Source organism: Parasteatoda tepidariorum, chromosome X1 (assembly GCF_043381705.1).
Source record: "Parasteatoda tepidariorum isolate YZ-2023 chromosome X1, CAS_Ptep_4.0, whole genome shotgun sequence".
NCBI lineage: Eukaryota > Metazoa > Arthropoda > Arachnida > Araneae > Theridiidae > Parasteatoda > Parasteatoda tepidariorum.
Window position 1 is genome coordinate 52,594,090 of NC_092214.1, and position 23,169 is coordinate 52,617,258.

General features: G+C 26.1%; 1 protein-coding gene across 1 annotated transcript in view; it reads left to right on the plus strand.

Annotated features, from left to right (window-relative positions):
• LOC107443689 (protein FAM135A) overlaps positions 1-8,626 on the plus strand; it is a gene marked incomplete in the record, with an annotated part of 48,106 nt that extends 39,480 nt beyond the window's left edge. The window contains 3 exon segments of the mRNA XM_071187241.1: positions 50-160; positions 240-356; positions 7,456-8,626. Of these exon segments, the coding sequence (XP_071043342.1) occupies positions 50-160; positions 240-356; positions 7,456-7,661 (434 nt within the window).
• Between the last annotated feature and the right edge of the window lie 14,543 nt (positions 8,627-23,169).

Below are 23,169 nucleotides of genomic sequence, written 5' to 3' on the forward strand. Positions count from 1 at the left end.
GTTTTTTAAAAATATTATCCTTTATCTAGTCTCTTTTACAACATTTTAGGTATGTGGTTTATGCAGAAGTGGAAGAAGTCTGGTTCATTACTACAATTGGCTATGAAAGATGCTTCAGATCTTCGTCAAACATTTTTGTATAAACTGAGTCAGAAATCAGGTGATATTTTTTACAATTCAAAATTTAGTTTCTCACAATATCAAGGATATTTCTAAATTTATTTTAATTTTTATTGAAGGTTTGGAGCATTTTCGCAATATATTATTATTCGGGTCTTCCCAAGATCGTTACGTACCTCTACATTCTGCTCGAATCGAACTCTGCAAACCTGCCCTTAAAGATACGTCCTTACAAGGTATTTGGAACCTATTTCGCATTTGCATGTTTGTATTTTATGGAGATATAACATAAAAACTTGGTAGCTTTAAATTAAAGTTTGATCAAAAGTAAAAGTGGTTTTCATTGTGAATTTTAAAATTTTGAATTTTTTACTTAACCCCTTACCTGCCAAGTAAAATTTACGTGATTCTCTCCCCAGTGCCACCATTTTTCACTCAAGTGCGCTTTGTTACGCGATGTTTTGGTGGGGGAAAAGATGCACGCTTTGCAATTTAAAAACAGTTCACTTTCACAAGAGAAGAAAAAGGAAAAATAGAAAATAAAAAACTTAAACTAAAGAATAAAAATACAATATAAAAGATGCTAAAACTTAGCTGTTGTATGATAAATCCTGAAACATGGTTGGACACATAAACCAACGTCTCATTCATTGCACTGATTGCGGGATTCACGACGAATATACACGAGAAACGAAACCGAAAGAAGAATAAACCTGACCTCACTCAAATAGAAAAACACAAGCAATAAATACGATGATATCACTTTTCTAACACATCCCTTTCCCATTTCCCCTTCCACCTGCTCCGAAATTGATAATACATTCGTTGCAAACATTTTCAAGGTCATTTTACTGCATTTAGAAGTCGGGAGTGTAGTTCCATTTATAGCAGCGCAATGCAAAACATCGTACTTTGGGAAAGCGTATATATATGCCTGCGGCAGTTAACGCATCGTCTGGCCGAGACGTATACATATAGGCTCGCGGCAGTTAAGGGGTTAATAGTGAATATTTTATTTACTTCTCAAGCATGTTCGAGCAATATGTTTTGCCCTTTTCTAAACTTTTTACGGAATTTTTTTTTAATATTTCATATTTATACATGATTTCATTCCTGTTATGTAAATCACATTCTCTTAAAATCTTTAGATAATAAAAATTGCATTTGTAATTCTAAAAAATATAAACATTATATATTTCTGTTATTTTGAACCAATCTTTGCTAAATGAGCAGTTTCTTACCAGTGGTGAATAGAAAAATCGTATGTGGTACGTATAGATACTTTGAGAGTTTTGCACTTTTTTTAAATACAAGAAAAATATGGCTAATATTAATTTGCTGTATTTAATATCATTTAGAAATAGTAAACTTAGCCATAGATTTCGGAGCATTTTGTGTTCGAAGTAAACAAAAGTGCATTCTTTATTGACAATTTAAGCTTTGAGATAATTGATTTTCATTAAGTTATATATCTGTGTCACATTCCCCTTTATTTAAATAAAATAGTTTACTATTGACAATTTTTTATTTATTAGAAAAACGTATAGAATATCATTCATAATACAGGGATGTGATTCTTCCTCAGATTCGAAGATTTCCGTTTTTTATCAGATTTTTGCATTTTTTCCGCTAATTTCCGTGGAAATTTTTTTGCACAAGTTAAAATATTTTATGAGGAATTTAATTTTCTGCGGAGTGAAAGTATTGGAAGTCCTTATTCCTCCCTCTGAACTTTCTTTAAAAATCATTTTCTTGAGATAAAACTTTATACAGGGATGAAATTTTTTTTTGCTTTTGTCTCGCAAATTTCAGCCTGTTTATCAAAAGCTCCGATTCTCTAAAAGTATATATTTTTTTTTATAAATATATAATTTTTTTTGAAAATTTAGTCATTGAAATAAAGTAATTATATTTATTTACGATTTTCAAAGATAAGCAGAAAATTCAAACTATGTCCTAGCTGCTAACCCTTCCGCATTTTTTCTTATTATAGTTATTTTCTCCGCTTATATGCACAGAAAATAAGATTTTCCGTATTTTTATTAGTCCTTTGTATAGCTCGTATTTTCGTTATTCAGACGTCGCTGCTTCCTGTTTTCTGGCGTGAAAGCAAAAAAAAAAAAAAAAACAAAAAACAAAATAGAGGTGGATTTGCAGTGAAAATATTTATTTGCTCATTCAATTAATTTTGTAAATATTTATTTATTAAAATCCAATGTCGTAATTCATTTTTGCAGTTGTAATATTGAACATCAATTTTCGTATTTATAGTGCTTTAAAAATTAGACATTGGGATTCGTATTTGCTCGATTTAAAAATTATGCATCATGATTCGTATATACATGATCTAAAAATTACGCATCACGATTTGTATTTTCACATTTTTTTAAATTCAATATAGAGTTTCATATTCACATGATTTAAAAGCCTCATATCGGGGTTCATATTCTCTCAATTTAAAATCATGCATGTGATTCATATTCATATATTCATACAGATTTAAAATTAATCGTCGTAAAATAAATATCACAGGTTTACAAGTTTAAAAATTTCACTTTTTTGTGAAATATTTTGATATATATATACACACATATAGTCAAACCTTGATATCTCGAACTTGAAGGGAGAGGAGAAAAAATTTGAGATACCGAAAATACGAATTATCTAAAATCGCATGTTATCGATAATAGAATAAAGAAAAATGCTCTTTACATGCCTTATTTACTATTCCATATGTATTCTAAAAACACTTTTTACACTTTCATTTAGAAAAACATTCAATTGTTGTTTGCTTTAGAGATGTGTGAGAAAGTTTGTCTGTAACACTTTCTAAGTGGACTAAAACTTTAAATGACTCCTCTGACATATTTGGTTGCCTCTCAAATAAATCTCCTTACAGTGTCCACTGCAGAAAGTGCTTGTTTGTTAGTAACATTGGGCGGTAAATCTTCGATTTCCTCATCCTCTTCTTCTGATAGTTTGCAAGAAGCTTTCGTTTGAGCGATGATATCATTGTCATGCCACTGACCACACACTGCTACTGCATCATCTACGTTTACAAAGTTATGAAATTCCAATTCGTCAAGTTTCATGAGTCCGGTCAATCTGTCCCAATCATTTTCATGTAGTTTTCAGCAGAATTAACCATATTGATTGTTTGGCTACTGTCGTGATCTTTAATGAATCCAGCCTTCTTGAAGCCATTCATTATCGTAGAGAGAGACACATCATTCCATGCACTGACATCTTTATGTCCATTTTTTTTAAAAAAGTTTATCATTATGAAAATTGGTTTTCTATTCTTAAAATGTTTCATTTTTTTTGGAATAATTTTTTATTTTCAGAAAAAAAAATCTACACTATTTATGAAGAAATCTAAACTATTATGGAAGTTATCGAGGGATTAGAAAAAAAAATGAAATAAAGTTTTTTTTTAACATTGAGTGTATAGGAAATTTGAAGGGAATTTTTTTTCCTTTGAGATACCGAAAAATTCGTGAAATCGAGGTTCGAGTTAGCGAGGTTCGACTGTATATATATAGTGAAGAAAACAAATGGAGTAGGAAACCTAAGATTGCAAGTTCCAAACTTAAATAGCTTATCTTCAATATTAATTATTTGTTTTACAAAAATAAATTAATGAATATCAAATCTACCATAGCACAGACAGACAAAACATAGAGGACAAAAGATCCAGGATATTTTCATTTTAAATTTATACATTTGCTTTAGTGCTATCTGCAGGTCATAATTTTAATAAATGAAAACATAACAAAAATCAGTTTTTTTTTAATATTTAGTTTCTTAATTCCTATAACATAAGACTATTCAGTACTTTGTCTGTCTTTAGTATATTGTTCTTTTTTGATATTCAGGATTGCATAATCTACTTACTTTTATCTGACAAGACAATTTAAATTGAGTGTTAATTTTTAAACATCAATAAATTGGATGCTTTCAAACTTGTCAAATTAATAACACTTATTTATTTTATGTAAGTTATAACTTAGGAAATACATATTTTTTTGTTTTAAATAAAAGAGGAAGAATTTTGAATAATTTTGTTTATTTGTCAGATTTTTATTTAAGTTTTAAAAATTATGAAAAAGTGTTTTGAGATTAAATAAATAAATAAAAAGTTAAATATAGAATACCATTTTCATATGTTTATTTGCAAGATTTATTACTTCTTTATTAATTAAAAATTGCCCTTACCATTTAAAATCTTCCTCACAAAGTAGTAAATTTCTGATAAATCTTTTGATTTTTTTTTTTTAAATATATGCATTACATCTGTGAATAGCATACCTAAGTTGTTTTCTCTCAAGAAAATATTTATTGTATGTCTTATCTGCGAAAGTGCACAGCGTTGTTCTGTCCATTTTGTATAGCCTATCTGTTGCAGTCCTGGGCTACAAATTGGTATATGGATTGAAGAATTTTGTGCAAATACAATGTTTTTTTTTTGTAATCTTTTTGAGGGCACATGTTTTTAAATATTTGAGGACGAATCTGGTCATCTTGAAATTTTGATCTAGCCTTAGAAGATCAAATAGGATATTGATTAATGCAATAGTATTTGAAATTTTTAAAATTTTCTTTTGCTATGGTGTATTAAAGTATGAAATTTTCTTTTACTACAATTATAAAAAAAGGTTTCTACAATTTATAGGGTTAGGTGGGATAAAGTGAGGATATGTTACAAAAACATTTATTTTCTCCTTTTTAATTGAGATAACTCATTTAATATTTTTAGAGACATTTACTAGGATTGTGGCAAGCATTTTTATTTATGTTTTAGAAGCTGATAAAAAATTTGATGTCCACAAACTGTTTTGATCAACTTATGCAGTATGTTAGTTTAAGATATTAATGAACTTTCTTGTAATATTATTAAAAACTAGCAAAATCTAACTTTTAGTTCAAACTGGTAGAGGGATATCCAAAGGACAGATCTACATAGAAATTTAAGTGTAAATTTCAAAATTATATTTATTATGAATTGTTTTCTAAGGTGGGGTAAGTGGGTATATGGTTATGCTTAGCTAAATGTTGTAAGATAGGGATATTTCTTTTACTTCTGTGTTAGCTTTAGTAAGCATCTAATATTTTATAATGAAATAGCTAAAAAATAATTAGCTTGTTTGATTATAGCCCCTAATTTTAACACTGAAAACAAATTTTCTTTTAAATTTTATTGTTTTGAAGAGAAGAGAGATAGGGGGAAATAACAATATTACAGACATATTATAAAATTAGATTGTCAATTGATTAGACAATTAGATTACAATGTCAATTAAAAAGATGACCAAAATAGCATAATGATACTACTTAGCAAGCATATCTAAAGATATAGATGAGTTTTACTTTTCACACAAGTTTTTGCCTTCATATGGCAGTTTTTTCATGGAAAATAAAACAACTTTGTCAAAATAACTAAATAGAATAAAAATACATGTCTGCTATCCATAGTAAAAGCACTTTAAATTATCACTATAGATATTAATTTTTACACTCAAATTTATATTTCAAATAAGCCAAAAACTGTTACAATATTCTTGTTTTTTCATGAAATTATGTTGAGTTCAGCAAATAATACGGCATCTGAAGTGAAACCTAACTTTGCTAACCATGAACATTAACTCTAATAATATGACAGAAAAATATTTTTTGGCATTTAGTTTTTTAAATATAATCATGATACATAATGGGTCTATCAAAACATGCTCTTTTGAATGCATTACTGTAAAAATACAAACAAACGAAGTTGGTAAGTTATGTTTCATATTTAATTTATGTGAATCCAGTGTTTATGAAATGCATCAAAATTTTGGGTAAAATAAATTTAATGGTTTGGTTTTAGAGCCTTCTTTTAAAAAAGATAGACTTAATACCCACTTTACCCCACCTGATCTTATATAGTTGTACTACCAAGATCAAAAATTTGAGCTACTGGTCAAAATGTGAAATAATTTGTATAAAAATTGTAAGGATTAGTTTCCTGTGAAATACATTTAAAAGTTCAAATCAGATTAGCTTCTTTTTTATCTTTAACTTTTTTTTCATAAAATTTAAGTACTTTTTAATTTCTTTTTAAAGATAGGGATATTCAATTATTAGGATTGTTCAATTATCTCAAGAAATATGCATCTGTCAAAAAATCTAAAACTGCAAGTGTATAATAATATTTTTAAAAGTTTTCATGGATACCCAACTCAACTCCCAATCTCACCCCTTGGAAGAGAGAGGAGCAAGTTAAATTTAAAATATTTATCCCTATTTTTTATGGCAGATTTAAGTTTTCTAAGAAAAGAATCCCAGTTTGAATTAAAGGTAGTTGCATTTTGGTTCTTAGATGGCACTTATAATATAAAAATGGCGCTCAATTGTTTCAGATGAAGATACATTGAATTACACATATCTTGAGAAATTAAAAAAAAAAAAAAAAAAATAGACGAATTGTTTGATTTTTTTTATATGACACTAAACTCGACCCACTATCTGAGGTTAAAGTGATTCTCAGGGGTTGGGGCCAAATTGACACTTTCAGCAAAATTAGATAGGTTTTTCAAATGATTAGACTTCTCTATTTTTATTTCTTCTATCTGACAGGCATTTCTTTAGCTGTTTTCATTTTAAATTATTCGTGTTTCATCTTCATTTTAGGATTACAGTGCATCCATGAATAAAAATACAATAACCTGTAGTCAAATTGATGTATTTTTCTGTAAAATTTCTATCTGGATGTTTATAGTTGATATTTTGAAGTCATTCCCACCCTTTTCCTTGTGAGTGAAATTGAGTTGAGTTGAGTTTGGGGTCATTGCATGCATCTTTTGAATAAATTTTACTTGTGCATTCTAAGATTTATTAGATCCAATGCATAGTTTTGTAGATATGACAGTTTCCATACTTTTTGAACATTCTGTTAAAAATTAAACATGAAATAAAAACTATAATATAAAATTGTCTATACTTTGCTTAGTAAGTACATCAGAATTAAAAAATGTCTAAATTTTTTATGTATAGATTTTGATTTTCAGTTGAGACAAATGAAGAAATATTTTGCTCTTATTGTAATTATTCTACTATTTTGTTTTGAAAAGATGCATTTAAGATTTGATTCTAATTATTATACACGTTTTTCTGTTAGACTTTTTAATTCTTTGCCGTAGTCAAACATTCAGAAAATAATTTCTAACAAACATTGTAAAAATGAAACTCTTAGGATCAAATATTTTATTGAAACTTCTTAAAGCAAAATGTACTTCTAAATTAAATGTATTAATTTGTGTTCTTTTAATACCTAGTTATATATTGCATTATATATTGCAGGTGTGGTTTATCGAGAAATGGTAACCAACCTTATGCAGCCAATCATCCAAAATCCAGATATTGCCCTTCTAAGGTATGATGTCCATCATGCTCTGCCTAGTAGTGCGAATTCTCTGATCGGCCGGGCTGCACACATAGCCGTCTTAGACTCAGAATTATTTATTGAAAAATTTTTAGCTGTTTGTGGATTGAGGTTTTTTATCTAATTTGTAAACATATAAAAATAAAAATGTTATGATTGCTGTGATCTTAAAACTGTAGTTTAAATTGAAATAGTCATTAATGGTGCCAGAAAGGGAAATCTATTGTTTATTCTGAGATAATTTAAATAAAATGTGGCAATGGATAAAAAGCCCAAACATTTGTATAAAGTTTGTGATACTATTTTCAATTTTATACTTGGTGCATCTTTATACATTTAGCAGTAGTTGCTTCTAAGACCGAAATCTAGAAAATAAAATATCTTTTTATATGTGGAGTACAGTAAAAGACTGGAAAACTTAGTTAAATATGGAAATTGTTGTGTTTTTGTTTAAATTAAATAAATGTTTATCATTGTTTTGTGTATCTTATTTATTCTGAGATCTGATATTTATGTTTTCCTTTGAGCTATTATATATAATTTATTTATTTGTTGAGTGTAAGTTAATAATATCTTTTTATTACAATTTTTAAAATTCAAAACTGCCATTTTTATGAATAAAATTTAGTTCTGTTTTAATATCTATCTATCATTATATTATTTTTTGTGCAATAATATACTTGTTATATAGTTTTATTTAATAATTTATAATATGTTTTTAGCTATGCATTTGTTGTTTTTTAAGTTCAGAATATCATTTATGGATGAGAAAATTGTTGAATAATTCTACATTTTAATTGAAGTATAAATTTTTTTAGCTGTAGAAATTAGTGTAGATATAATGTGAAATCTAGTTGAAACTAGCTAGTGTAATGCCCTAAAATGAGGAAAAAAAATGCTAATATATTCATTTTATATGTCATACTCCAATTTTGTTTGGGATTATTCATAAAATAAATTTGAGACAAGTGTAGATTAGTTAGTTGATGCATGTTTTTGTTATAAAATACCCTAGAAAAAAATAATATAAGTAAAGTAATATTTCTGTCCATTATATATAGTTTAATAAAATGCTTATTAAAATCTTAATTTGTATTTTCAACTTATTGATTTGAAAATCTTTCAAAACAATTGAGAGCATTGCCTAAACCATATCCACATTAAATATAATTTATAATTAATATTATTAAATTTTTTTTTTTTTTACTTTTATTCCTTTTTTATTCAACCTACTTGATTCTTACAAAAAAATGTGAACCTGAAATTTATGGCATAAATTTATAATAATTAATTGTAATCCTTTTTACATTCATTACATTGTAAATCTATTTAATTTGAAGTAGGTTTTTAAATTAGGATATAGTTCATATTTATGAAACTATTTGATGCCTAACTCTTTTTTTTATTAAGTTTGTAACAGTGTTATCAAAAGTTAAATTAGTGATTTCCAAGTATGCTTTATAAAACAGTATAACAGTTTTATAAATCATAACTATTTTTTAAGGAACAGAATTATTTTTAACCTTTATGAGACATGGAAGCTTAAAAAATAATTATACTTTTAGGACAGGAAAAGATTTCTTTATCTCCACAGAATTGAATAGTTAAATTTATTTTCTTTTAAAAGGTCACGTTGTTTTTTAAAATAAAAGAAACACAGTTATTCCATTTTCAAAATTTAGGAAAAACAAAAGAATTCTACATCCATTTTTTAAACAAAATTATGCAGATATTTTTTAAAATTAGTTTTTGTTCTATTATTACATATCAGAACACTTTGTTAATTTGCTTATTTTTTGATAAAGTTTATAATCTGCTTTCTCAAATAGAAAGGGGGACATTTTAGGAATAATCTGTTAAAAGTAGAGCTTGTACTTTGCTATTGTCAAGAGGACAATTTTCAAGGTATTGTTGTACCTTACCTATCTTTAAAGGAATTTTATCTTTAGTACAAGTGCCATTTACAAGCAATCTCCAAAAGATCAATGAGAAATAAATCTAATTACTTGTATATGTAGCATATAAGTATTCTTAGAAAATTGAAAATTTAATTTGTTCTTTAGCATTTTGTTTCAATTATATTTATACATTTTTTTACACATTCAATATTTTAATTAATTAACTTATATCACATCCCTTAATTTAATGAACTTTTAAAAGCTTATTACTAATTTCAGCATTTTTTTTCTACCATTTGTTTTGAAAGAAAGATACTGACAGTTTTCTTTTACTGTTCTTGTTCTACAATCTATTTTTTTAAAAATTAAATTGACTCTCGATATATGTGGAAAAACATTATCTGTTTTACTGCATTGTTAATACCTGCATTAATGACTTATTAATTATCAATGTCAATTAAAAAAAGCAATTATTGTAATTGCAAATAATTAACTTTTTAAGAACTAAGTAAAGAAAAAAATGGAAAAATGCATTAGATCCCTAACAGACTTAGAAAATAGTGTGTACATCCCATTTAAAAAGATTTTTTCTATTGCTAAACTGACTAGTATTAAATTATTCGATAAAACTCTCTTATTAACTTGTTAATGTTATATATGGGATACAACATCTATGGGCAACATCTTGGAATCATTTATCTTGGTATAACATATATGGGGCCCTATCATGAGCTACTAGGAATGGAATGATTTTTGGCTGGAAAGTAAAACTGGGAATATTTGGTTCCATGAACGTTCAATATCATACCATGAACGCCCACTTAGTATCAGACATTCCATGATAACTTATTCTAAGGGCGTGGCTAAACCTTAACCAATCACCCAATTTACTTAGGATTTTCTTTTTAAGTGTGGCAACATTAGCATGAACGAAACGAAACTGATTTATTCTTTTTTTATAATTTTCTTGCTTTCATAAGACTGAAATTTTTAAATTTTTTGTTGTTGTAAATACTTAAAATTATTCTTTAATCTCTCTCTCTCTTTATATGTGAGTGTATATATATTTTGATTTTTTTTATATGACACTAAACTCGACCCACTATCTGANTATATATATACATATATATATACATACATATAACTATATATATGCAGATATATATACATAAACACATATTTTTTTTATTAAAATCTATAATATAATTTATCTTGTATAATTCTTATAATAAAACCATTTTTTCATTAATAAATATTTTAGATACATTCTTAAATATGTTTTATTATTTTCTTAATAAAATAATTTTTTTTTAAAAGTGCAGCTTTTAAAATAATGCATATATTTTAATGAAGTGAGATACAAAATTTTGTACCAAAAATAGAAATTAATTACTGGTCTTTTAGAAACTAATTAATTGAATTTCAGAAAAGTTCATTGGGTATGACTTAAGTTACTACTTTACTTATTACTTTGTATCCTTTGTTACATTATTAAAGTGACTGTTTTTACTGATAGTTAAATGTCTTCACATGAAACTACATTAATTTAGAGATTTTTGTAAAAAATTTCTCGTGATTTGAGAAGTCATTTTACGTATAGAATACTTATAAAAGCATAGTTCAAGCAGCTACTTTCACAGCTTTTATATTATATATTTCAGTGGAAGAAGGAGAATAAAATGTTTTAAAATTAGTAAACGAAGAAATAAATATTTATTTCATAAATATTTTCAAAACCTTTTTATTCTAATTACTTTTCCTGTTATTCTTATTGATATTTTTTATTGTAAATAGATTTTTTTCTTTATAATACATCCCTGTAACAAATTCTTTCAAATGTGCTGCCATTTGTGTATTGTACAAAGAAGCATTTCTTGGAATAAAGTGAAAATGCTGTTGAATTAAAATGTTATCAATCAAGAGTTAAAAAAAAGAAATAAATGATATCAAAAGAGGTATTGACCAGAGAATATGTTCTGTAACATAGAAATAGAACAAATATATCATGAGACAAGTGAGTATAATTTATATGAGTTAACTATTCCATAATTTCTTAATTAATTCTTAAATTATCTTTTCGTTCTTCACAGGTACTACTGAAACAAAATATTTCTCTTTCAATTATCTTGAAAATTGCTTAGGCATGTTTTCTTTCAGGAAATTTATTATCTTCTCTTGTGTAATAGGAAAAAAATTAAGACATTTATCAGCTGCATATCATAATTAGTACTCAAAATTCATCATTCCATCCAAGAATGAGTATTCTGGTTAGTAGATACCGGCAGGAAAAAAACCATTTGAGTTTCTTGCCAAGAAACAGTTTCCAAGAGGTTCATGGTGCCATGAAAGAAATTCCCGCTTACCGTGACGACATTTCCTAATGAAACTTCATTCCATGGAGCTCATGGTAGGGTACTTGGGGAGATTTTAATTTCAAGTAGTTTATTTCATTCAGTGGGATATATGTTTATATGTTACCACACTAGGTGGGGTTGACAATATTTCTAAATATACTTGTTATCTATTACAACATTTCCCACATTTTAATATTGTGTATTTTATCACAAAATAGATTTCAATGATAATCTATGTGGGAAGAAATTTTATTCCCTTCAATAATTTATTTCAATATTTTATTTGAAAAATTGGCAACTATTTTGAGCTTATCTTGAACCCTCATATCCCACACCATGGTCATGATTTTGACTTAATTAGCTTTTTATCAATAGTACTGATAAATATAATAATTTTTTCTTAAAAGAAATTAAAATAATCTACTTGAGATATTTATTCTATTATGAAGTTATTTAATAAAAGTTTATTTTTAATTTATGTTCTGAAATTTTTTGTGATTGTAATCTTTATGTAATTATATTAAAATAATAATTTTTTCTATTTGTATCATGCTATGAATTTTCTTACTTGTCATATGTGAATAGAGTTTTTTTTATTTCAAAATCATATATTTAATTTTTTAATTTATATGTTGATTTCCCACTTTGATCTCTTTGCCAAAACAAACTGGAAAAATAGTTTTATTGCATATTGGTATATATTTCAGATAGAAATTATAAAATAATACTTAATAAACGAATCAAACTTGTTCAGAGTTTGTCTTTATTCTAATAATTTATCTTTAAAGGTAACTGCATAAATATGGATATGTAATTTGAATGATTATTCCTCAATTTGTTATTGTAGAACCAATGATAATGTTGTGCCTAAAAGTTTGAAACCAATTGTAATGTAAGAATGATGCATTCTTAACAACAAGATTCCAATGTTCTTTTTGGTTATAAAATATAATGCAAAAATACTTTATAAGTTTTTATGACTACTGAAGGATTTTTAATTTTTCAACAGTTTGTCTTTTTACTTAACTTTTTAAATTTTCTTAAGCATTACAAAAAGAGGCAAAACTTGACATTTCATGCTTTTTATGAAAGTAAACTTCTAAGCTTTACATTTTATCGTTTATTTCATGCCATAAAATAAAAGCTATAATATAAAGGATCGAAGTATAAAAGCTGTAAATTTCTTTTTGTGTAAATTTCTTTTTGTTTACACCATAAAAGCTGATGTTTACTTAATAAGTTTTTATAAAAACAAAAAAATTCTAAATTTTTTAAGATTTCATTTTTTTCCTCGTAAATTTTAAACTACACTACAATATTTATACTAGTAATGATTTAAGTTTTGAGTTCAGTACATATTTGAGGAATTTATTAACATTACAAGATTAGAAAGATATATAATTTGTTTTTTAATTCCAAACTTTGCTTAAAAAAACACTTTACAATTGCTTTTAGAATGTTATTATTGTGGGAATGATTTTTTTAAAACAATTAAAGATTTACAGCATGATAAAAATAACTAAGCCTTTTCATTATTAAAACTACCATTAGTACTTTATTATTTTTTCCTGTTAATAATAAATAAATGTTCTTTTAAGCCCTCATATTTCTTTTATTTTGAAATTTATTTCTAATTCTTTATTTTCCAAGCTTCAAAATTTTTTCTTTCTTGTGGATGTAAAATAGGTCTATTTTAAAAATTATTATTTATTTATTATCTTTCGAAAATCAGTGTTAAAATGCATTCTTATTCACTAATTAAGATATACACACAGTTGGTTGAATATTTATAAAATCTTTTAATTATTTTGATGATCAGCCATACTGGTGATGTAGTTGGAAAATTTTAGATTAAGCAGGAATATATTCCTTGATGAATAATGCATGCTCAGCACTTTTGTAAAGAGATTTTACCCCTAGTGTGTGTAAGAAAAGGAATAATCAGACGCTATAAGTGCAGAATCAAATATAATGTATTTAGTAGTCCAGCTCTGAAGTTTAAACCACATTTAAACTATCAGTTACTACATTTATGATGTTGGCTGTTAATTTGTTCTTAGTGTAATGTTCCTGTTATTTCGTTCTTTTTATTGCTGTTATTTTTTTATGTATATACTTAAGAAAGTTGAGTTATTCTATTGCTCAAACTTTAACTGTGTGGAGGTAAAATTATTGGGAAAGAAGTAAAATTTGGAGTATTTGTCTCATATGGCAGCTATAGCTAGCTGTAATAATTCAGAGATTGTATGAAAGTGTAAAATTATTTCTTGTTGTAGATTACAAGATGCTCTTATATTCTATCTCTTATAAAGGAATTGTTAGAGCGTGTATAGCTGTAAATAAACATATTTTAGTTTGTAAATCAGATTTAACTTTTCATATTATTTTTGAAGTATGCTTTTCTCCAAACAATTCAAAATTTCTTGTAAATTGTGATTTAATGTGACCCAAGCATTCAGCTGTAAAAGGACCAAGAATCTCCATTTATAAATATTTTCCTGTCATGTTTATTGCATTAACTGCTCAATATCTTTTATAGACATAATTTTCAGTAATTTTGGAAACCAATTTGTGGTCATAAATTATGTTGCAAGTATCCTGAAGATTATAAGTACATGATTGTAATTTTTTTTCTATCATCAATCCTTTAATAAAGCTATCATTTATGTGTATTATATCTGTTTCAAATTATTTATGCATTTTCATTAATGGACTCTTTAAATCTTACCTATCCTCACAATAAATCAAAGTAATATTACATTTTCACAATTAATAGGCAAAGAATATATCAGCAGTTGTTTATATAATTATGTAGTATCACATCTAATTGGATTATTATCTGTGCCAATTTTCAATTTACCATATTTTTACACTATATGTTACAAAAAGTGATTATCTAACTTGTAACAACTATTTTCTCAATATTATGAAAACATGTAAAGTTGTAAAATCATGGAATAATTTTCCAAAATCAAATTTCGCCCATCCCCTGAGAAACTTTTGCACAACCCAGTTTGGGAATTCCTGACTTAGGCTACTTTTATTTTGTGAATTTCGGATGCTGATTTTTGCAACGCCATTCTGAGTTTGGTTGTCAATTTTCATGTCATAAGTTCCTCGTTTTTATTTATGGTCTTTTATAAAAAAGTTTAAAAACCGTTATTTATATTTAAGAAAATTTCATCATAAGTTTATACATGCCATAGCTTTAATCAGCAAGCTCTTATTCTTAAGTAGTGCTCCTTATAAACCATTTTTTAAAAATAATCTCGAACGGTCCTTTTATGGTTTGTTTGTTTTATTTTCATTTTATTTTTTTTCAACATATTTAAATTCATTGTTGATTCCTCTATGGTGTTACAAAAACCATCAAAATTTTTTCCACAAAACTAACTTGTTACCCCAAGGGTCAAATTCCAAAAATCTGTGTAGTGCCTAGAGGGACACTTGCTCAAAAGCAAATGAACGAATTATTTTCGCTTTTTTCCTAGATGTTAAAAGAACTTATTAATTTTGTTACTCTGAAAATTTATTTACATGATTTTTTTTTTTAAAATTATGAGTATTTTTTAGCAGGATAAATATATTATGTTTAATTTTAAATCATTTTTCTAATAGGCCTAATAAATATTTTATTATAGAATTTTTTTTGTAACAAGTTATAGGATTACTTTTTTTAACTCCATAATGTTATATTTAAAATATCCAATGGCCGCGGGTTCGAATCCCGCTGTGGGCATGGATGTTTCTCTCTCTGTGTTGTCTTCTGTTGTGTGAATGAGTGAATGTGGCCCACCCTATGAACGGGTTTGTGGCAGTATGGCGTGTGTAACGTTGCTCGCCTCCGTGACTTTGGTTCACAGGTGCCCACTGAGTAACGCTAATGAGTAACAATTCCGGCATCTTCTATGGCGAAGAACGAAAAGTTCAGTGCCTGCCGTTATATATGTATAAAAAAAAATATTTAAAATACATAACAGGAAAAAAGTTTATGCGGTTTCATTAAGAAAAATGTTCTTAGTGAACAGTGTAAATAGTTGCTTAAACTATTGTACTCTCATAAATTACAAAGATAAATGTTATAAGTTTGATTTTTACTTAGTATTTATAAACTTCCTAAAATAAAAAATAAAAGAAAAATTTTGTTTACCTTTTTTTAAGCCTTGTTATTCAATCTCTAATATAAGCCAAATAATAAGTTTTTACTGCTGGCCTAAGTTGACCCATATTATGTTGTAACTTAGATCACCATATAAATTTTTTTAATTTTGTCTTTTAACATTCATGCTTTAGAAAACTTATATACTTATTAACATAGAATGTAATATAGACCCAAGTTTCACATCAATTAATTAACCTTAAAAGTAAATGCTTTCAAATTGGCATGTGTTTTAAATTGTGAAATGGTTTAAGCTTTTTTAATTTATGACGTTCGTTTTTGTTGATAAAATCTTTCTTGAAAAATCTATTCAAATTCTTAAAACTATAACGAAAACGATTTTTTAAAAATCTATCTTTTATAACTACTTTCATTCTTTAACTGATGACTTTTAGGTGATTAAACTGAAATTCTCTCTCGCCCTCTCTCTATTACCTAATAACAACTTTACCAAACAATTGAAATAACTATATTGTTGTAGTTTTCTTTTTAATAAAACTATTCTATTGCTATTTCAGTTAATTTCCTCCTCATATAAATTATGACTTGTAATGCATTACCTAAAATGTTACAGTTCCTTATAATTTCTCGAAATAAGTTGATTCTTTTTAGTTATCTTTTTGTTACATTTTATTATAAAATGAAAAAAAAAAAACGAATTTTTATTTGTTGGTTTGCTTTTTTATTTAACGAAAATCGTTTGATGAGAAATGTATTCAGGTTCTTATAACTGAAAGCAAACGATTTTCATCCAAACGGTTTATTCTTATCTCTTGATTTAAATTATTTTAAAGTTAGGGTGACTTAAACTTATTGTATTAATTTCATTCAAAAAGATGAATTTATTTTTATTAATTTTAGTAGTATTTCGTACAATTAGTGAATTTCGAACAACTAGTAAGTATAACTCTCTGTTTTACAAAATATATTACTTTTATCAGTTAAAAAATTTAGACTATAGCTATTTTTCACTCTCAATTATTCTTTTCGTTTCTTCGGTTAATTTCTTCTTTAACGAAGCTCTGATTGTTTAAAATACAAGTATTTAAAATGTCATGCCTTTAATAATTCTTTGAATAAAGTTGAATATTTATATGAAGATTAATGTTTGAGTTTTAAACACGATTTTATAATTTTGAACAAACAAGAAGAAAACCTATTTTTTTTAAATCGAAAATTTATTTGCATGAATTAGACATTGCTACAAAAAGCATACTAAATTTGTGATTTAAAAGTGAATGAGTTAAAAATAGAAGGTTAAAATAATTTCTGGTGTATTAAATGCAAATTTTTAGCAAATATTTGAGATTTTTGAAATTATTTACCATTTTCATTTTTCTGATATTTATAATGTAATCAATATTGTATGAACTTCCATTTAGTGTTCTAAAATGTTTTAATTAGTTATTGTGGGTACGTGAAAGATATGGATTATTATTTTTTGTTACTCAAAAATACGGTCTTTGTCAATGTTATGGGTTTGGATTTTGAAGAATTGGGCTCCTTCTGTTTTCATCTGCATCAAGCGAGTTATCGCACGTTAGAATTCTTGTAGTTAAAAGGTGAGACACGGTTAAAAGGTTCCGTTACATGGAACCATTGGAACGCTCCGAAACGTTAAACTGGTGACAACAGTTGTCGTATTGATACAGTTTAAAAAGTTCAATCAGTTTTAATTTTATAAAGAAGAGTGGATATATTCCGTCTTTCTCTCTCTATCTCTCTTTGTAAACAAATGATTTTGTGTTTAATAAAGAGTTTTAATATCAAACTGTTATTTGTGATGGAGAATATTTTCCAGCACTTAGCTGACTATTTTTTATTGCAACTTTCTCATTGAAAAGAAAATTTATATAAAATGTACATTGAGAAACGGTAACTTTGATCCGTGCAATTTAGGCAGAATGATTGAACCACATCCAGTATAAATATTTTCTAAGTTTTAGAAAATTTTGATTTTTCAAACAAAATATTGTAGACCATTTCTTGCGAATTCATGAGAATTATATCTCATAGAGTGGGCCATGATAAGGATTACTTTCACCTTTTTATACTAGTTAAAAAAGGTTTAAAGTTTCGATTATTTAATTTTATTTCATTCAAATGTTTAAGTTGTTAGTAAACTTTTCTTGAATCTATTTATGCTAAGAGTCATAAATTTATCCAAGAAATATCCATTATTATCTGGAGAAATATACTTTTAACACCGATAAATTTATGCTAAGTGCAATAAATTTATCTGTGTTGAGGTACATTTTTCAGCATTTCCACATATTTGACGAGTATTATCGTTTCCAATCCAATTTCTTTTTGGTATGCATTTTTGCAATTTTTAGATACTGTGTCTTTTTTTTTTTGCTGAATGCGTAGGTAATGTTTTAAAAATATATTTATCTGTAAACCCTAAATGTGCGAAGTCCTTGCTTTTTAAATATTTAATTTATATACAATTTTTGATTATTATTTTATTTTTGATTTAAAGTTAGTATTTTGGAATCAAAAGTCAAAGATTGAGCCTCGACGGCTCAGGGGATAGAGCGTTCGCCTTCCAATGATGTGAACCGGGTTCGATCCCGCTGATGGCTGGTCGATACGAATTCCGCATCTGGCTTGCACCAACCACAGTGCTGACGTGAAATATCCTCAGCAGTAGACAGATCATGGGTTATAGTCTCCTTGCAGTCAGGCTAATTGTAGGAGGTTTTCGTGGTCTTCCTCTCCATATAACGCAAATACGGGTTAGTTTCTTCAAAAAAAAGTTCTCCACGAAGGCAAATTTCTTCCAATACTTGATCCAGGAGTATCCTTATCTTTTGGATTGGATTCAAAATTACAAGGCAACGGAGTTGAACATAAGTAGTCATAAACCGAAAGATAGGGTAGGCTGTTCAACAACGGTTATTTAAAAAAAAAAGTCAAGGTTTTATCTTTATACAATTAACATTTAAAAATAAAACACCTAGCGTATTTCAGAGTGCACGTTTTGTACATTTTTTAAAATTTATATTACCCTCTATATTTCTATATAATCAATTTTATGCTTGTTTTTTTAAAATGCTAATTACTTTCCACTATTCGTTATTGCAAAAAACGATGACCAGTTTGAATATAGCAATTAGGTGCAATTGTTTAAAATATTAATATGATTGTATACGTCAAAATATATAAAAATTTACTAGTTTTTCGTAAGTAGTTAATGTTTAGAAAGAAAATTTGAGTAAAAGTTAAAATTGTTAGACTAAAAACAATGAGAAGACCAAACAAATGTTTTCACTTTTAACAACTTTATTAAAAACTAAAATAGTACAAAAGAGACGACCCTTGAATTACAATCGAAATGGGAGCAAGAAATATATGACAGTAATTAAATGCATTCTCAAAGTACAAACTGAAAAACTTATAGCAACTAAAGATAATGAAATATCGTCACGTAGGTTTAATTTAAAAATTATCGCATAAAACATCAATGTTATCAAGTAAATTTTAATTTTGTTAGAAAACACATGCTTGATCATAAATGAATGCACGCAAGAGAGGACACATTTTAAAATTTATCGAACTTTAGAATAGCCACTTTACTTAAACTTTACTTACATTTGAAATAAAATTTTTAACCACTTTATATGTGAAATTAATCTTTTAATTTATTTTATAATTTAATTTATTGGACATTTCTTGTGAAATATATCATTTCACAAGATCAATCATCAATATATCAAGGATGCAATAACATATTTTTTTAATTTTGACTGAAAGAAAGAGAAATTTGATAACTTAATATTGTATCATTTTGGGATAAATTTTGATAGAAATATAGATTTAAATATAAAAAGAAATTAAAAAAAATTCCCTCATTTAAATGCAAAATAAAAAGTGCGAATCAAAATAATAACTTTTAGAAATTATATTTGTGCTGAAACACCATTAGTATTAATAATTAAAAAAGGATTTTGTTTATATAATTGCCAAGAAATGTAATAAATTTTTTTTGTAACATTGGCAATAGAATGACTGATTCGTTCGAAAACAATCCAAGGTTACTAAAATTTTTGGGGATAAAATATAAAGCATTTAAACAAAATTTTATGTCCTATGTGCAGTCTGTTAGAAGGTTATTATTCCAATTTTAATTATAAAAGTTTAGCTTTCTTTGTTATTTTAAATGTTTTAACTATATACTACTTGAGAAAATATATGGATGCATAGAGATTTTTAAAATTTAATTTTAATTGGTTTTGTAGCAGAAATAAATACAAAAATTTCTAATCGAACTAAAACTGAGGCGAACTATAATGCAATTAAGATTCAAGATAATTATCAAGAAAAACTTTCAGAACACAAATATTTATAAAATTAATAATTAAAACATAAACATCAATACTAAAATTTCAAATGGGTCCACAATTACAAAAATTGAACAAAACACTAAATATATTAGTTTAAGTATTTCTTAAAAGCACCATACATATTCTAAAGACAATCTGTAAATTCCATCATATTTATTAATGTGACAGTAAATTGTATGTGTCACGCTATTAAAATGTTTTACTTCTTCAAACTATTTAAAAAATGATTTTTTAAAACTATTAGTTTTAAGAAGTAAAAGGAAAAGTTCATTTGGAAAAACTTTTTGTCTCATTAAGTTTTTATGTGTTTATGACCTCATTCTAAATGGTTTCTTAGGCTAATATTAAATGTAAATTTCCATTTGATGTTGTATTTTTTAATTTTCTAATTTGCACTTGATGCAATTTGCACTTGAAATGCTTCTTTTTTCTTTATTTGCTATTTAGGAAAATTTTTATAATTTATTTGAATAGTTCCTCACAACAATAAATTGAAATTATTTTGCATTATTTATTAATAATAATAATAATAATAATAACAACAATAGTAAAGTATATTTTTAGTGTCATCCGAACTAATAAATAGAACTGAAACATTGTATATCTAAATGAAACTTCATTAGAATGATATCACCGATTGTCTCAAACTGATCATGATCACACTAATTGATTTGAATTATGCAGTGTGAAAAAAAGTATTAAGTTTTATTTTCACAATTATGTAAAATACTTAGAAGGAGAAATTTGCAAATTAGAATTAACATATTTTCAATAAAATTCATAGTAAATTAGAGCAACACGAAGTGTAATTCGCACATAAATGTTCTCTCTTTAGTTCACTTAAAATCCATATCTATTTAAAATAGAAATCCGTGAAAATTGATTACGGAAACAAAATATTCGTACTTATTAAAATCAGTTTTATTGAAAAATCCTTCTTTAGCGATTTTCCAAATAAGGAAACAACGAATATTTTTAGATTCAAATTTTCGAAATTGTAGCAAAATATTATTAATATTCCATTTAATTTGAATATAATATAACATTCATTTAATTAATATAAGTGAAATTATTCGTAACGCATATCGGCACCAATTTGCGGAAAAAGTATTTTATACCCTAAAACAAACGCCTTTAAAATCAAAATTTTCAAATTTCTATTTACCGTTAACAATTCGAATTTTGCAGTGTGAAGCGAAAGTTATTTAAAGGGGCCAAATATAATCTATCACATGAAAGTTTATTTCGTTAAAAACTATAATTAAAAAATCCGATTTCACTAAGTGTTACGATACTATTAACTAATTTAATAAATAATGAAAATGTACAATGAGGAATATTATTCAATTAAAAGTTGTTTAAATTAAATTTGATATGCTTTTTTTTTATCTAAGAAGATAAGCTTTGGCTTTAAATATACAACTCAGAAAGAGTTATTCCTTTTCACACTTTTTCTATTTAAAAAAGAGATATGATATATTTTTATATGATATGTCAGATTAAACTCGTTTACTTTTCTTTTGAACATTATTTTTTTAAAAACTGCTTTACTAAATTTGAATTGTTAGATTATTTTTTTTTTTTACTGAAGCAGTTTGTGCAAGATATTTTTATTAACACAGTCTTAACATTTGCCATACAATCAAAATAAATTCACCAAATTCAAGCAGCATTCAGTTTTATTCTGTGATTATCGATTTTATCGGCAGTACTGCAATAAAAAATCTTTAGTTACGAAGAAGGCGATAGCTTTTTGTAATGTAACAAACATATGATTATATTTTTTATTTCGCATACAACATTAAGCACAAAATTGAATACACATTTTATGCAGAATATTTGTTTATAATTAAAATCATATTATAATAATAATAAGTTTATAATGATAGGGAGAAATGTTTGATAGAGATATGCAACTTCTAATTCAATATGCAATTCCACACATAAGCAATATACAATTTCACACATAAAGAAAACAGCTGCTCAGCAAATCAAAGAGAAGCTCTTTCTCAAGACTTATATGCATTTATTGTTTTAAAACTAAACAAATTGATCGAAAAACTATAAAAAATAAATAAATAAAAGGAAATCCAGCATAAGAAAAATAACAAGTTTTTTCTTCATTTTATCATTTCTTAGAAACTAAGTATTAAAGAGTTAATCGAAACTTTTAAATTTTTTACTTTAAAATAGTCAATTCAAAAAAAAAGTTTTTGATGGGAACTATTTGTTAAGAAACGTTTATTGATTTTATTATGTTTTATTGATGTTTATGATTAAAAATGCGTAGCTGAAAAAAATATCTGTGTTAAAGAAACGATATTTTTGGAAAAGTTTATAAATAAGCTTCTATTGTTAACATAAAAATATTGAAGAGAATTTTAATTTTGTTTCATTAAAAAATGATTAAAATGTTACGTAATTATTATTTCAGAAACTATAATGGACAATTAAGGAGAGGGGAGATTTATCTTTTTATTTCGAAACAGTTAAAAATTTCTATTTCGAAGTATTGAAAGTAAGTACATTTACATTTCTATTTTTGACTTTTTAGTTCAAATGAAGTAATCAAAGTGAAATATGAGTATTGAACAGAGATGAGAATCGACGGAATATTAAGTATTTTTCAAAACAATTGCTTATCATATTCTAATACTTAGCCAAAATTATTTTAAGTTATTTATTGTAAAAGAAGAGTTAAAAATTCAAAATGAAAATATTTTCTGAGATGTAATTTAATTGAACTCAGATGTTTTTAGGAGTATACTAGGGAACTCTACTTGAGTATTTAAATGAAATCAACTTGCAAATAATTGTGGACAGAATTCTTTATAGGCGAGCAGTTTATCAATGGTTTAATGAAATCAGCATAAAT